This window comes from Bufo gargarizans, chromosome 1 (genome assembly GCF_014858855.1).
Source record: "Bufo gargarizans isolate SCDJY-AF-19 chromosome 1, ASM1485885v1, whole genome shotgun sequence".
In the NCBI taxonomy this organism is placed as follows: Eukaryota; Metazoa; Chordata; class Amphibia; order Anura; family Bufonidae; genus Bufo; species Bufo gargarizans.
The window spans coordinates 252,212,695-252,230,428 of record NC_058080.1 but is presented as its reverse complement, the minus strand read 5'-3'; the positions used below and the strand labels follow the sequence as shown (position 1 = coordinate 252,230,428).

Here is a 17,734-nt window from a genome sequence, read left to right as displayed (position 1 = left end):
CGCCCCCAGCGCGACTGTAAATAGTATCATTTGTCTATAAAATAAGTACACCTCTGCATTATGCCCTTTTTTTATCTAGGTTACTTTCAGGGCTTAGTTTACCTGCAGAGCGTCTTTTTGCACCTTCCCCCTCCTCCTTTTGATCCAGGGTACTGCTTTCTAGTTCGTATACTTTTTCCTCCTCCATCCCCTGGTTACTATTTCTTTTCCCCTTTTCAGTTATATTATCAGATTTTGTGTTTGTCCTACCTCCTCTCCTTGACCCCTGCTCTTTATGTTCTTTCTGTGCTTCAGCTCTTGTTTTCCCACCTGGTGATGCTGCGGATGTATCTTTGCGACTCTGCCTTGATGACATGCCAGCGTCCTGCTCTTTCTCCTCTGTGAGTGGCACTAGGAACCGGCATATTGATTCCTGTATGTCTCCACGGGTCCTCTGCATGTGTCACGTGCGTTGGCGGTCACGTGGTCCTCCGCGTCGGGCTGCGCTGGGACAATCTCCAGTGATCGCGCCGCGCTGCTCCCTCTCTCCAGTTGTAGAGTTGCTAGGCAACCGACGCCGTGTGGGACGCCGCTTGCGAGTGAGTCGGATAATCCGATCTGGACATCCAATATGACAGTGTTTGCCAAGGTCAAACGAGCCCCCCTTCACGGAGCCCCACTATTTGAGAAGCACTGGTTTAAGGGTACTTTCACACTTGCGTTTTTCTTTTCCGGCATAGAGTTCCGTCACAGGGGTTCTATACCGGAAAAGAACTGATCAGTTTTATTCCCATGCATTCTGAATGGAGAGTAATCCGTTCAGTTTGCATCAGGATGTCTTCAGTTCAGTCGTTTTGACTGATCAGGCAAAAGAGAAAACCGTAGCATGCTACGGTTTTATCTCCGGCAAAAGAAACTGAAGACTTGCCTGAACGCCGGATGCGGCATTTTTTCCCATAGGATGTATTCGTGCCGGATCCGGCATTCAGAATACCGGAATGCCGGATCCGTCATTCCGTTCTGCGCATGCGCAGACTGAAAAAAATGTGAAAAAAATAAATGCCGGATCCGTTTTGCCGGATGACAACAGAAAGATGGATCCGACATTTCAATGCATTTTTTTGACTGATCAGGCATTTTTAAGACTGATCAGGATCCTGATCAGTCTTGCTAATGCCATCAGTTAGCATACATTTTGCCTGATCCGGCAGGCAGTTCCGGCGATGGAACTGCTTGCCGGATCTCTCTGCCGCAAGTGTGAAAGTACCCTTACACAACACTCGGAGGCAATGTCCCTGATCGGTGATAATGACGATCACGGACATTTAACTCCTCAGATGCCATGGTTAGTTATGAAAAATTTATCTCCTACACGCTGCAATGTTAAATGGGTTGTCTCACTTCAGCAAATGGAATTTATCATGTAGACAAAGTTATTACAAGACACTTCTATAAGACACTGTAGACAAAATTGCTGGAGTGTGCATGGTCCCGGCCACCAGAGAGGCCATCACTTTTTTCCATAATGTGTGAGCACCGCTCATGGATTGCAGGGTGGTCGTAAACATAGATATGAGCTGTGTATAATGTGATGGAAAAATGAATCCAGCTAGCAAAGGGGGCAATAGGGATAATAACAATACATTAGTAAGTGCCTTGTATTAACTATCTATACACGATAAATGCCATTTGCGGAAGTGAGACGACCCCTTTAAATCATTGCAGTCTACGGGAGAAGCGATCAGACAATTGCTTGTTCAAGTCCCTTAGGGGGACATAAAAAAAACTTTTTACATTTAAAAAATAAAATAATGTAAAAACTGAAATCTCCCCTTTCCCCACAATAAAAAAAATAAAAAACAAATTAAGATTATAGGCATCAACACATCCCAAAAAGTCTGAACTATTAAAATCTAAATGCATTTTTCGCATACAGTGAACACTGTAACAGCAACAAAAATCAAAATGGCTTATTCAACGTTTTTTCATCACTCCCTTTTAGGAGCTAACAGAAAGTGGTCGAAAAGTCAGAAATGGTCTGTGGATGGAAATATAAAAAAGTTATGAGGATCAGAATATGGCGTATGGATACGCCAATCTTAATAAATGTTTTATAGGGTTTATCCTTCTGTCAGGTGCTCTATAAGGATGCAGCCAGGTTCTGACAGACACCGTTATCTACAAGAGCAAATAGGGTTAACAGTATGAAAGCCCCTTGAAGCTGCCCCAAGATAACAAACAAGGCCATTCCTGCACCATTGGCCTCTATGGATACCAGCCAGTCCAGTGTTGTCATCTCGGTTCAATGGCATGTTGTCTATAATGTCATGTGACTGTGGTAGCCATTTACTACCACCCTGTGTGACATTCCAGCCGGGGACAATAAATCCATAAATGGTGATGAAGAACAGTTCTGCAGTATTAAAAATACTAAGAATGAGGCATTTACAAGGTGTTTTCCAAGCAGAAACATAGGAAATAAGAAGCTCTGCTGTGTAACCTGAATCAGTAAGTGGGATTTATATTCCATTATTCCAGGTATTCAGACAAGAGTATTAGATGTCACGAAGAAGGAGCAGATTGAACAGCTATGCCAGGAGCTCGATAGAATTGATGTTCTCTTCAATGTGGCTGGGTAAGTCAACTGCAAGCTCCATATATCTGACATGCTTTATCTACTTATGTACATGTAATGTCAAGCACTGCGCTGCATTGACAAATATATGAAGCCCCTATTAGACTTCATAGGAATGGTCGCTCCCAATAATTGGCCCCTATAATCGGGCAGCCAATAAACAAGCACAGCTTGACTCCACCGAGGGATAGTAACATCTAATATATAAAGCTGAGTGTATGTGTGTGTTTGTATGGAAGTCCGCTAAAGAAATCCACGCCGTCGCATTTACAATCACGAAATTTGGCACACTCTCTAGCACATACCGTTCCTGAGATATTCCCAAAAAGTACAAATATGGCACATCACATTACCTACATTAACCAATAGAAGCCTGCAGGTCTTTCTCTTCAAAACCCAACTGCCACACAGTCACATGTCCCTTATCAGCCAATAGAAGCTCGCAGGCCCTTAGTCTCCACATACACACAGTTTTACAGCAGGTTTCTATAACAACTCAGCCATTTTTCTCACTGCTGTAGGTCAGCTTTAAATTGAGTGCTGTGGAGGTCACAGTTCAGGGGCAGATATGGTGGCCATTCAGGTCACCCTCAAAAGACGGACTTAAAAACCTCGCCACCAGGTCCCGCTAAGCCATGCCCCCTCCCACTCCGCAGCTGACAGAGATTAAAAAAATGAAGGTAAAAATCAACTTCTGTCAGCTGCAGGGGTGGGAAGGGTGTAGAGGCCACTGTTAAGGGGATGGGGTGTTGTGGAAATCACTGTTAAGGAGATGGGGTACTGGGGAGGCCGCTGTGGAGGTCACTGTTAAAGGGGCGGGCTATTGTGGAGGTCACTGATAAGGGGGCGGGTTGCTGTGGAGGTCACTGTTAAAGGGGCGGGCGCTGTGGAGGTCTCTGTTAAGGGGACAGAACTGTGGAGGTCACAGTTAAGACTGTCCGCTATGGAGGTCAGTGTTAAGGGGCGGGTGCTGTAGAGGTCACTATTAAGGGGGGCGGAGTGTTGTGGAGGTCACTTTGAAGGGGGTGGGTTATTGTGGAAATCATTGTTAACGAGACTGTGTACTGTGGAGGTCACTAATAAAGGGGCAGCTGCTGTGTAGGTCACTGTTAAAAGGGCAGGGTACTGTAGATGTCACTGTTATAGTGGATACTGTCGATATCTTTTAACAACACACACAAACATTAAATTAAAAGAATGAAATATATCCGTACGAAGCCGTGTCCTTTTGCTAGTAGTTTATAAGGCTGAGAAAAGACATTTGTCCATCCAGTTCGACCTGTTATCCTGCAAATTGATCCAGAGGAAGGCAAAAAACCCTGTGAGGTAGAAGCCAATTTTCCTCATTTTAGGGGAAAAAAATTCCTTCCCGACTCCAATCGGGCAATCAGAATAACTCCCTGGATCAACGACCCCTCTCTAGTAGCTATAGCCTGTAATATTATTACACTCCAGAAATACATCCAGGCCCATCTTGAACTCTTTTAGTGAACTCACCATCACCACCTCCTTAGGCAGAGAGTTCCATAGTCTCACTGCTAATCTTCTTCTATGTTTGTGTACAAAGTTTTTTCCTCCAGAAGCGGAGGAAGAGGACAGTATATTGCTACAAATGGATCTGGATAGAGGCTTTGGCAGAGAAGTGGAAGATGAGGTTTTACACTGACAAATGTAAGGTTATGCACATGGGAAGGAATAATGCAAGTAACCAGTACATACTAAATGGTAAAACACTGGGTAACACTGACATGTAAATGGACCTAGGAATTTTATTGAACAGCAAACTAAGCTGTACAAACCAGTGTCAGGTTCAATAGGTTGCATCAAAAGGGGCATAGATGCCCGTGATGAGAACATAGTCCTACCACTTTACAAATCACTAGTCAGACCACACATGGAGTACTGTGTACAGTTCTGGGCTCCTGTGAACAAGGCAAACATAGCAGAGCTGGATAGGGTACAGAGGAGGGCAACTAAAGTAATAACTGGAATGGGGCAACTACAGTACCCTGAAAGATTATCAAAATTAGGGTTATTCACTTTAGAAACAAGACGACTGAGGGGAGATCTAATAACTATGTATAAATATATCAGGGGTCAGTACAGAGATCTCTCCCATCATCTATTTATCCCCAGGACTATGACTGTGACAAGGGGACATCCTCTGAGTGTGGAGGAAAGAAGGTTTGTACACAAACATACAGACGTGGACAAAATTGTTGGTACCCTTTGGTCAATGAAAGAAAAAGTCACAATGGTCACAGAAATAACTTTAATCTGACAAAAGTAATAATAAATTAAAATTCTATAAATGTTAACCAATGAAAGTCAGACATTGTTTTTCAACCATGCTTCAACAGAATTATGTAAAAAAATAAACTCATGAAACAGGCATGGACAAAAATGATGGTACCCCTAGAAAACACAGAACATAATGTGACCAAAGGGACATGTTAATTCAAGGTGTGTCCACTAATTAGCATCACAGGTGTCTACAACCTTGTAATCAGCCATTGGGCCTATATATATGGCTCCAGGTAATCACTGTGTTGTTTGGTGATATGGTGTGTACCACACTCGACATGGACCAGAGGAAGCAAAGGAAAGAGCTGTCTCAAGAGATCAGAAAGAAAATTATAGACAAGCATGTTAAAGGTAAAGGCTATAAGACCATCTCCAAGCAACTAGATGTTCCTGTGAGTACAGTTGCACATATTATTCATAAGTTTAAGATCCATGGGACTGTAGCCAACCTCCCTGGACGTGGCCGCAGGAGGAAAATTGATGACAAATCTAAGAGACGGATAATCCGAATGGTAACAAAAGAGCCTAGAAAGACTTCTAAAGAGATTCAAGGTGAACTTCATGCTCAAGGAACATCAGTGTCAGATCGCACCATCCGTCGTTGTTTGAGCCAAAGTGGACTACATGGGAGACGACCAAGGAGGACACCATTGTTGAAAACGAATCATAAAAAGCAAGACTGGAATATGCCAAACTACATGTTGACAAGCCACAAAGCTTCTGGGAGAATGTCCTGTGGACAGATGAGACAAAAATCGAAGTTTTTGCCAAGGCACATCAGCTGTATGTTCACAGACGAAAAAATGAAGCATATCAAGAAAAGAACACTGTCCCTACTGTGAAACATGGAGGAGGCTCTGTTATGTTCTGGGGCTGCTTTGCTGCGTCTGGCACAGGGTGTCTTGAATCTGTGCAGGGTACAATGAAATCTCAAGACTATCAAGGAATTCTAGAGAGAAATGTACTAGCCAGTGTCAGAAAGCTTGGTCTCAGTCGCAGGTCATGGGTCTTGCAACAGGACAATGACCCAAAACACACCGCTAAAAACACCCAAGAATGGCTAAGAGGAAAAAATTGGACTATTCTAAAGTGGCCTTCTATGAGCCCTGACCTCAATCCTATTGAGCATCTTTGGAAGGAGCTGAAACATGCAGTCTGGAAAAGGCACCCTTCAAACCGGACACAACTGGAGCAGTTTGCTCATGAGGAGTGGGCCAAAATACCTGCTGAGAGGTGCAGATGTCTCATTGACAGTTACAGGAAGCGTTTGATTGCAGTGATTGCCTCAAAAGGTTGCGCAACAAAATATTAAGTTAGGGGTACCATCATTTTTGTCCATGCCTGTTTCATGAGTTTATTTTTTTACATAATTCTGTTGAAGCATGGTTGAAAAACAATGTCTGACTTTCATTGGTTAACATTTATAGAATTTTAATTTATTATTACTTTTGTCAGATTAAAGTTATTTCTGTGACCATTGTGACTTTTTCTTTCATTGACCAAAGGGTACCAACAATTTTGTCCACGTCTGTAGAAGAGGATTCTTTACAGTAAGAGCAGTGAGACTATGGAACGCTCTGCCTGAGTTGGTGGTGATGGTGAGTTCACTAAAAGAGTTCAAGAGGGGCCTGGATGTATTTCTGGAGTGTAATAATATTGCAGGTTATAGCTACAACTGCTCGGTCCTCTTCTCCCAAAACCCGCTTCTCTACCATTACAGAAGAAAAACTCTCCACTCTACTCTCCAAATCTCATCTGACCACCTGTGCACTTGACCCAATCCCATCCCACCTCATCCCTAACCTCACCGCAGTGTTTATCCCAGCCCTAACTCATCTCTTCAACCTATCACTAAACTCTGGTGTCTTCCCCTCTGCTTTTAAACATGCTACCATTACACCCATCCTCAAAAAGCCTTCACTTGACCCATCTTCCTTGTCCAGTTATCGCCCCATATCACTTCTTCCGTATGCCTCAAAGCTACTTGAACAACATGTCCATTCAGAACTGTCCTCCCACCTCTCCTCCTGCTCCCTCTTTGACCGCCTACAATCTGGCTTCCGACCCCATGACTCGACCGAGACTGTCCTTACCAAAGTCACCAATGACCTACTCACAGCTAAAACTAAGAAACAATACTCTGTCCTCCTTCTCCTTGACCTGTCATCTGCCTTCGACACTTTTGACCACTCCCTTCTGTTGCAAACCCTCTCATCTCTTGGCATCACTGACCTGGCCCTCTCCTGGATCACATCATACCTCACAGACCGGACGTTTAGTGTCTCCCACTCCCGCACCACCTCCTCGTCTCATTCCCTCTCTGTTGGTGCCCCGCAAGGCTCTGTCCTGGGACCCCTGCTCTTCTCTATCTACACTTTTGGCCTGGGACAGCTCATAGAGTCCCATGGCTTTCAGTATCACTCCTACGCTGACGACACACAAATCTACCTCTCTGGTCCAGACATCACCACCTTACTATTAAGAATCCCACAATGTCTATCTTCTGTATCATCCTTCTTCGCCTCTCGCTTTCTTAAACTTAACATGGATAAGACAGAATTCATAATCTTTCCCCCATCTTGTTCAACCCCCCCCAACAGACTTGTCTATCATGATCAATGGCTGCACACTCTCCCCAGTCAACAAAGCCAGCTGCCTTGGAGTGACCTTGGATTCTGCCCTTTCCTTCCGACCGCACATCCAAGCCCTTTCCACCACCTGCCGCCTCCAACTCAAAAACATCTCCTGCATCCGCGCTTTTCCCCTCCCCCACGACAGCACCATAGAGAGAGAAAGGGATCCACCCCCAGGGACAGGAAACCTACAGAAATAAAAGGGTGGAGCCTCTCCTCCTATTCAGTGGTTTCCTGTCCCTGGAGTGGGAGACCTACAGTTTCTCTTTCAGGTCTTACCGGCGGTCTTTTGTTTTGCTTCCTAGGAGTTTCCTAGAGGGCCGTCGGTTGCTGCTGGGGTCCATCGCGCTGCTGGGCAGGCTGACAGGACCCTAGGGTACGGAGGTGCTCCGGGGCCCTCCGTATCTCGCGGCAGCCATGTGGGTAACTCTCAGGGAGAGCTCTGCCCCATGAGGAACGCTAGACATGCGATCAGGTGGTATCCTGGAACAGGCGAGGCTCTGCCACCTGGATTCGGCTGGAGCAGCTGAGCGCCTCCGGACACGTGGAGGTCACTTCCGGTACGCGCGGAGGGTTTGACGCACTTCCGGTCTGCCCTCCAGCTCCATAGGACAAGTGGAACGCAAGCGCGACTTCCGGGTTAGACACCGGATGTGACGCGCTTCTAAAGCGGCAGGAGATGCCGAACTTTTTGTATTTAAAGGAGGCAGGCCAGACCAACAGTGAGCTATACAGCGGTCTGCGCCTATCGATATCGCATGTAGGAGCCTCCTGGCGGTTGTTACATGGGTAACAGGTACTATGGGCCAGATGGATTGCTTATACCCCCTCTTCTTTTTTCTCTACTAAGTGTATAGACTCCATACCTCCTACCATCCGGTTTTTTCATGGAGGAAGAAGGAAGACAGGAATTTTCTGAGGGTGAAGTGAATCCCATCCCGGTAGTTCTTTGATCTTCAGGGGGTAAGTGGCTCAGTTTATGGTTTTTTTTATATTAAAGTTATGCCTTGTGCTCTCTCCTTTCCAGCCTGTCACTACCAGAGCTTTGAGACGTTCTCACAGCTCTGTTTCTCCGCCCCTGTGATGAGGTCTTTATTTTCTGTTTCCTTCCTCCCAGCTGTCTCTCCTGTGTTTGATTTCACTGCCTTTAAATCACCCCTCCTCCTTTGTAGAGGTGTGAATTATACTTCATTTGAGCTGTATCTCTCGCTTGAGTAACTTCACCTGTGTGATATCTTTTCACTGGATCTGTGTTCTGCTGAAGCAAGTACTTCGGATATTGTCTGCTGACTTCAGATCTGTTTTCACTGCAGCCGCAACTCCTTCAGTTAAGTGTTCCGACATTGTGTGTTTCTGTTTCTTTGCTGACTGGATCCGAGGCGACCCCGGTTCCGTCCATATACTGAGCAGGGCACCGGTGGCCGTGCCCCTTCCACTATTGTAGGGGTTTCAGTGGTCATCAGCCTAAGGTACGCGGGCATGTCTCGATCCACCATATGGATCCGGACATGTGCATAGCAGCTGAGGGAGAGCTTTTAGGGTCTGACAGGGGTCACCCTTTATCCTCCCTAGTTTGGGTCCGGTCAGTCGCTATTCACTGTGTGTTGCTCACTTACAGTCGTGACATTATAATCCGCCAAACCGTCCTTTTTTGACATGGATCCGCTTTCTGACCTGGTTGACCGCATGCAGGGTCTTTCTTTGGAGGTAGCGGATCTCCGTCAATCTATGACTCAGCTTCAAGCATTGGGCTCTGCTCCGGCCCATGGAGTCTGTTGCGAGCCAAAGGTCTCACTTCCGGAAACGTTCTCCGGGGGCAGTGAGAATTTTGTTTGTTTCAGAGAGGCATGCAAACTCCATTTTTGCTTGTGTCCCCATTCCTCTGGTAATGAGGAACAGAGGGTGAGGATTGTCATCTCCCTGCTCAGGGGTAATGCTCAGACTTGGGCTTTTTCGTTGCCATCGGGGATCCCTCCCTTCGATCCGTGGAAAGATTTTTTGTGGCCCTGGGGCAGATATATGATGACCCGGATCGTGTTGCTCTGGCCAAATCTAACTTACGTTCTTTATGCCAAAACAAACTGTCTGCGGAGCTTTATTGTTCTGAATTTCGGAGATGGGCAGCTGATTCAGGTTGGAATGATGCTGCACTCCGGAGTCAGTTCTCTCATGGTCTCTCAGAGAGATTGAAAGATGCGTTTGCTTTCCATGAGAGACCAACGTCCTTAGAGTCTGCCATGTCATTGGCGGTACGCCTTGACAGGCGTCTAAGAGAAAGAAACGAGACCTCTCTGTCCAGTCATTTTCAGTCTAGGGGCAGTGGTGCGGACTCATTCACTGTGCAGGGGCCTCATCCTCTCTCGGTTCCCTCTGTGGAGGAGCCCATGCAGCTAGGTCGACTTGCCCCTGATAAAAGAGGATTTAGTCCTCAGAGAATGGTATGTTTTTGTTGTGGGGGCATAGGTCATTTGGCAAATGTTTGTCCGTCTAGGAAATTCTTGAACTGTACTAAGAGTTATAATAAGAGAAAAACCTCAAAAGGTAAATCGTCAAACTCTGCTTCATCTGCTACTTTTGGGCAAAGTTGATGTAGGAATTGATGCTTTTCCTCTGACCTGCAGTTCCCGTTTTCTCCTTTCTGCCAGGGTAGCGCTAGGGAGCAAAGTAATTTCTTGTGAAATTTTTGTCGATAGTGGAGCGGCCGTCAATCTTATTGATACTCAATTTGTAGCCATGCATGGTTTTCAGGTTTGCACATTAGAAAAGGATATACCTGTTTTTGCTATTGACTCTGCTCCACTCTCACAGAGATCCCTGAAGGGCATTGTTCACAATATCCGGTTAGCGGTAGGTGACACTCATGTGGAGGATATATCTTGTTTTGTCCTTAACGGATTGCCTTCTCCTCTAGTTTTGGGGTTACCCTGGCTCACTAGACATAACCCCACTATTGATTGGCAAGGAAGGCAAAAAAATGGGTGGAGTGAGTTTTGTAGAGAGAATTGTCTCACAACGATTTTTGCAGAGGTGTCTACTAAAACGGTGCCATCATTTCTCTCTGATTTCTCGGACGTGTTTTCCGAGAGCAGTGTTCAGGAGCTACCTCCTCACCGGGAGTTTGACTGTCCCATTAACCTCATTCCCGGCGCCAAGCTGCCAAAAGCACGCCTCTACAATCTCTCACAACCGGAAAGAATCGCAATGCGTACTTATATCTCTGAGAGTCTCGATAAGGGGCATATTCGTCCCTCAAAATCACCTGTTGCCGCTGTTTTTTTTTTTTGTTAAAAAGAAAGATGGCTCTCTGAGACCTTGCCTAGATTTTAGGGAGCTGAACCGTATCACGATTCGTGATCCCTATCCCCTTCCTCTGATCCCGGACCTCTTCAACCAAATTGTTGGGGCCAAGGTTTTTTCCAAATTGGATTTGAGAGGCGCGTACAACCTGGTCAGGGTCAGAGAGGGGGATGAATGGAAAACGGCCTTTAATACCCCTAACGGGCATTTTGAGAATCTCGTTATGCCTTTCGGCCTGATGAATGCTCCGGCCGTCTTTCAGCATTTTGTTAACAGTATTTTCTACCATTTAATGGGGAAATTTGTATTGGTGTATCTTGATGATATTTTGATTTTTTTTTCCCCTGATGTTCAGACCCATCAGGATCATCTTTTTCAGGTTCTGCGGATTCTGCGGGAGAATAAATTGTACGCCAAGCTGGAGAAATGTGTTTTTATGGTATCGGAGATTCAATTTCTGGGTTTTCTCCTCTCTGCTTCTGGTTTTCGCATGGATCCGGAGAAGGTCCGTGCTGTGCTGGAGTGGGAGCTTCCTGAGAATCAGAAGGCATTGATGCGCTTTCTGGGTTTTGCGAACTATTACAGAAAGTTCATTTTGAATTATTCCTCTGTTGTCAAACCCCTCACTGACATGACAAAAAAGGGGGCGGATTTTTCCTCTTGGTCGGAGGAGGCGCTTGCAGCTTTTTCTAAGAATAAAGAGAGTTTTGCGTCTGCTCCCGTCTTGGTGCATCCCGATGTTTTCTTACCTTTTATTGTTGAGGTGGATGCTTCCGAGGTGGGTGTGGGTGCGGTTTTGTCCCAGGGCCCTTCTCCTGCCAAGTGGCGACCCTGTGCCTTTTTCTCTAAAAAACTCTCCCCGGCAGAGAGAAACTATGATGTGGGAGATAGAGAGTTGTTGGCTATCAAGTTGGCTTTCGAGGAATGGCGCCATTGGTTGGAGGGGGCCAGGCACCCTATCACCGTTTTTACCGACCATAAGAATCTGGCGTACTTGGAGTCGGCCAGGCGTATGAATCCGAGACAGGCCAGATGGTCTCTGTTCTTCTCCAGATTCAATTTTGTCGTTACATTCCGCCCTGGTATCAAAAATGTGAAGGCTGATGCTCTCTCTCCCTGTTTTCCGGGAGGAGGAAACTCCGAGGACCCGGGTCCCATTTTGGCGGAGGGGGTGGTTGTTTCTGCTCGGCATTCTGATTTGGAGGCCGAGGTCCAGGCTGCCCAGACTGAGGTACCTGCCCGTTGTCCTCCTGGGAAGTTGTTTGTGCCTCCTGAGTTACGTCACAAACTCTTCAAGGAGCATCATGATACTGTTCTTGCTGGTCACCCCGGGAGTAGAGCCACGGTAGATCTCATTGCTCGGAGATTTTGGTGGCCGGCTCTTCGTAAGTCGGTGGAGGGTTTTGTGGCTGCTTGTGAGACGTGCGCTCGCGCTAAGGTCCCTCGTTCACGGCCTTCAGGTCCCCTTCTCCCGTTACCCATACCTTCCCGTCCTTGGACACACCTCTCCATAGACTTTATCACGGATCTTCCTCGTTCCTCAGGGAAGTCGGTGATCCTGGTGGTGGTGGACCGTTTTAGCAAGATGGCTCATTTCGTACCCTTCCCTGGTTTACCCAGTGCTAAAACGTTGGCGCAAGCTTTTGTCGACCATATTGTTAAATTGCATGGAATTCCCTCTGATATTGTTTCCGATAGAGGCACGCAGTTTGTGTCCAGATTCTGGAAGGCTTTCTGTTCTTGCCTGGGGGTTCGGCTGTCCTTCTCTTCTGCTTTTCACCCGCAGTCGAATGGTCAGACTGAACGCATCAACCAGAATCTGGAGACATATTTGCGCTGTTTTGTGGCAGAGAACCAGGAGGATTGGTGTTCATTTCTCCCTCTTGCTGAGTTTGCTCTGAACAACCCTCGTCAGGAGTCTTCTGATAAGTCACCATTCTTTGGTGCATATGGGTTCCATCCGCAGTTTGGGACATTCTCGGGAGGGGCTCCCTCTAGTTTGCCTGAGGAGAGATTTTCCTCGTCTTTGTCTACCATTTGGCAAAAGATTCAGAGTAATCTTAGAAAGATGAGTGAGAAATATAAGCGTGTGGCTGATAAGAGACGTGTGCCTGGTTCGGACCTGAATGTGGGTGATCTGGTGTGGTTGTCTACAAGAAATATCAAACTGAAGGTTCCCTCCTAGAAATTGGGTCCCAAGTTTATTGGGCCTTATAAAATCTTGTCAGTCGTCAATCCTGTTGCCTTCCGTCTTGATCTTCCACGGGTTTGGAAGATACATAATGTATTTTAAAACCATATGTCCAGCCCACGGTACCCTCCTCTTTGCCTCCTCCTCTGATTTTGGTTGATGGCAATCTGGAGTTTGAGGTTTCCAGAATTGTGGACTCTCGCATTGTCCGCGGTTCTCTTCAGTACCTCGTTCATTGGAAGGGTTATGGTCCTGAGGAGAGGATGTGGGTTCCGGTGTCGGACGTTAAAGCCACTCGCCTCATCAGGGCATTTCATAGGGCTCATCCTGAGAAGGTGGGTCCTGGGTGTCCGGAGTCCACCTGTAGAGGGGGGGGGGGGGGGTACTGTCACTACCAGAGCTTTGAGACGTTCTCACAGCTCTGTTTCTCCACCCCTGTGATGATGTCACTACTAGAGCTTGGAGGAGTTCCCTCTGCCCTGTTTCTCCGCCCCTGTGATGAGGTCTTTACTTTCTGTTTCCTTCCTCCCAGCTGTCTCTCCTGTGTTTGATTTCGCTGCCTTTAAATCACCCCTCCTCCTTTGTAGAGGTGCGGATTATACTTTTCATTTGAGCTGTATCTCTCGCTTGAGTAACTTCACCTGTGTGATATCTTTTCACTGGATCTGTGTTCTGCTGAAGCAAGTACTTCGGATATTGTCTGCTGACTTCAGATCTGTTTTCACTGCAGCCGCAACTCCTTCAGTTAAGTGTTCAGACATTGTGTGTTTCTGTTTCTTTGCTGACTGGATCCGAGGCGACCCCGGTTCCGTCCATATACTGAGCAGGGCACCGGTGGCCGTGCCCCTTCCACTATTGTAGGGGTTTCAGTGGTCATCAGCCTAAGGTACGCGGGCATGTCTCGATCCACCATATGGATCCGGACATGTGCATAGCAGCTCAGGGAGAGCTTTTAGGGTCTGACAGGGGTCACCCTTTATCCTCCCTAGTTTGGGTCCGGTCAGTCGCTATTCACTGTGTGTTGCTCACTTACAGTCGTGACACAGCCTAAACCAAAGAAAATGCTGGCAAAGAGAAAAATCAAGGAGTGTGCGCTGTGCAGAACTTCTCTATCTTCCTCTTATGAGAAGAAATTATGCCAAAAATGCATAGACAAGACCATTTCGGACGAATCCCCATCCTTATTGGAAAATATTAGATCGCTCATTAAGACGGAGGTTAAAAATACCCTTAAGTCAGGCAAGAAGGAAAAAGCAGCGGTTAAGGATAAGAATGCAAGATCTGGCCTGCCTCAGGACTTCCCCCCAGACGACAGTGACACACCACAAGGGTCGTCCTTGTCTGGTTTATCATCTGAAGATGAGTCTATATACAACACCTTTTTTCCTTCAGAAGATGCAGACAAATTGCTGAAGGTTATAAGATCCACCATGAACATTGAGGATGTTAAGGAGGATAAATCTGTAGCAGACTCGTTGTTCGAGGGGTTACAGGAAAGGAAGGGTCGCTACTTTCCCGTACATAGCAGCATTCTGTCTTTGATTCAGAGAGAATGGAGGAAGCCAGGCAGGAAAGTATTTGCCTCTAAAGCTTTTAAATGAAAATATCCGTTTGAAGAAGCGGCCTCTTCCTCTTGGGGGAAAGCTCCTAAAATTGATGTGGGCATCTCTAAGGTGTCTAGGAAATCTTCTCTCCCTTTTGAAGATACGGGCATGCTAAAAGAGCCCTTAGATAAAAAGGCGGAAGGCTTCCTTAGGGGTGCCTGGGAGGCCTCTACCTTGTCCTTTTGTCCTGCTGTAGCAGCCACAGTTACGGCTAGGACTTTATCTCTCTGGTTACAGCAGCTAGAGGTGCAGTTAAAAGAAAGAGCCCCTAGGGATCAGATATTAGCCTCGTTGCCAACGTTACAAAAAGCAGCTGACTTTCTAACAGATGCGTCGGTTGATTCCATTAAGCTTGACGCACAGTCAGCCTCCCTCACTAATTCTGCGCGTAGGGCTCTTTGGTTAAAAAGTTGGAATGGGGGTGATCTAGCCTCCAAACAGAGGTTATGTAATATCCCCTGTCAGGGAGAATTTTTGTTTGGGCCAGAGTTAGACGATCTGCTAGAAAAGGCAGCCGATAGAAAGAAAAGGTTTCCAGTCCTTTCGTCCCTATAGAAATTATGCAGGCAGAAGGCAGAGCAGGGATAAGGACCAGAGATTCCGATCCAGAAATTTTGGGGGCAAGGGATTCCTGTTCGGAAATCCTTCCTCTACTAATAAGAAACAACCTCAACAATGACGCCAGGTTAGAGGTGGGAGGAAGGCTAAAATTCTTTCAGGAAGCCTGGGGAAGGATTGCAGGGCCTTGGGTTCTAGATATTATTCGTTCAGGTCTAAAACCAGAATTCCATTCTTTGCCTCCGCAAAGATTCACCATTACAAAAAGCTTTTGTGTAAAAGGTCGGTTTCCCATAATAAAAGAAGTTTCAGACCTTATCAAGAAAAATGTTTTGATTCCCGTTCCTCCGGAAGAACAATTCAAAGGGTTTTTCTCCCATCTGTTTCTGGTTCCAAAACCAGATGGTACTCACAGGATGATCATCAATCTCAGGGATTTGAACAAATTTCTGGTGTTCAAAAAGTTCAAGATGGAAACAATGAGGAATACGATACAGCTTCTTTTTCCTTATTGTTTCATGGCGGTGTTGGATTTAAAAGACGCCTACTTCCATATACCAATGCACCAGCGGTTTCAAAAATTCCTGAGAGTGGCGATTCAGATGGATGGTCAGATTCGGCAATTTCAGTTCCAGGCATTGCCCTTTGGCCTGACTATGGCCCCAAGAATATTTACGAAAGTGGTAGCGGAGATGATGTCGTTCATAAGAATCAAAGACCTCTTGATAGTTCCATATCTGGACGACTTTCTGATTATAGCGGGTTCCAGGCTGGATTGCGAAAGGAATGTTCAGACTGTCATTCAGACCTTTCAAGAACTGGGTTGGATAGTGAATTACAAAAAGTCCAAATTAAAACCAGTCAGGATTCAGCGGTTCCTTGGCCTTATTTTAAACTCAGACTCAGAAAGTGTATCTCCCAGAAGAAAAAAATTATAAAAATCCGGAATCAAGTCAGATCCCTCTCTTCCACATCCCTGACTCTTCGAAAGGCCATGTCAGTCCTAGGATCCCTTACCTCCTGCATTCCGGCGGTAGAGTGGGCCCAACTTCATTCCCGTCAGTTACAGTCGGAGATCCTGACAGCTTTCAAAAAACACAAGGGGATGTTGAATGTCAGGATAAAAATTTCAGGCACAACCAGAAGGAGTCTATCTTGGTGGCTGGATAGGGACAATCTAGTTCAGGGGGTTCCATGGTCCTACCCAGATCCTATGGTCCTGGCCACGGATGCGAGCCCTTGGGGGTGGGGTGCCCACATTCGACAATACAATTTTCAGGGTCTTTGGTCCCCAGTCCAAAAATCATACTCTTCCAACCGGAAAGAGTTGGTAGCTGTAAGACTAGCCGTAAAAGCAGCTCTGCCCTTATTAGGCACAGGCCATGTGAGAATTCTTTCGGACAATCAGACGACTGTGGCATATGTGAACCATCAAGGGGGGACAAGGTCAGCGTCCCTACGGTGGGAAGCAGAAAAATTATTAGCACTACTAGAGAAACAAGTCAGACACGTATCGGCCCTCCACATAAAAGGGAAGGAGAATATTCAAGCAGATTTTCTCAGCAGACATCCATTAAAGCAGGGGGAATGGTCCCTGAACTCCTCAGTATTTTCCAGGATCAGTGCGTCATGGGGCATGCCATTCATAGATCTCTTCAGTACAAGCCAGAACAAGAAGGTGGAAGTCTTTTGTTCCCTAAATCCAACATAATCCCCATATGGGGTGGATGCTTTTCTACTGAAGTGGGACTTTCCCCTAGCATATGCCTTCCCCCCTCCAGTTGATTCCAGCAGTCCTGAGAAAGATCAAAGAGGACAGGGCAAGGGGCATCCTTATTGCCCCCTTTTGGCCCAAGAGGGCATGGTTCACCCTGCTCCGGACAATGTCAGTCTCAGAACCATGGATTCTGCCGGTCCTACCAGATCTGTTGTCCCAAGGTCCAGTTTTTCATTAGGTGGTCAATGGTCTCCATCTGACTGCATGGAATTTGAACGGAGCCTATTGATTAAAAAATGTTTCTCCCAGGAGCTTATTACGACCTTGCTTAAAAGTAGAAAACCTGTTACCATTTCCATCTATGCCAGAACTTGGAAGAAATTTATTGAATTCAGTAAACTGAGCCCAGGGCATTTACCCTTGTCTGTCCCTATTTCTCAGGTTCTTGAATTTTTACAGAAAGGCCTTTCCCTAGGTCTTGCTAAGAGTACCCTTAAGGTACAGGTCTCTGCCCTGTCGGTTCTATTCGAGCAGAACTTTGCCTCCAATCCATGGATCACTAGATTCTTCAAAGCGGTAGATAGGATGACGCCAGTTTCATCCCCTAGAGTTCCCCCGTGGGATCTTAATGTTGTACTTAACTCCTTAACCAAAGTACCCTTTGAGCCTATAGATTCTGTAAGCGTAAAGCTTCTTACTTTCAAGCTTGTTTTGCTAGTGGCCCTCACTACGGCTAGAAGGATTAGCGAATTACAGGCCATTTCCATTAACCCCCCTTTCACTACAATTCTGGAGGATAGAGTTATCATATTGCCT

At 46.2% G+C, this 17,734-nt stretch overlaps 1 protein-coding gene across 1 annotated transcript in view; it reads left to right on the top strand.

The window, feature by feature from the left end:
• The window catches only part of BDH2 (3-hydroxybutyrate dehydrogenase 2), an 81,136-nt gene that overhangs the window by 21,106 nt on the left and 42,296 nt on the right, over positions 1 to 17,734 (top strand). Inside the window, exon 4 of the mRNA XM_044276561.1 lies at positions 2,518 to 2,614. Coding sequence (XP_044132496.1) covers positions 2,518 to 2,614 — 97 coding nt within the window. The remainder of the gene's footprint in view (positions 1 to 2,517; positions 2,615 to 17,734) is intronic.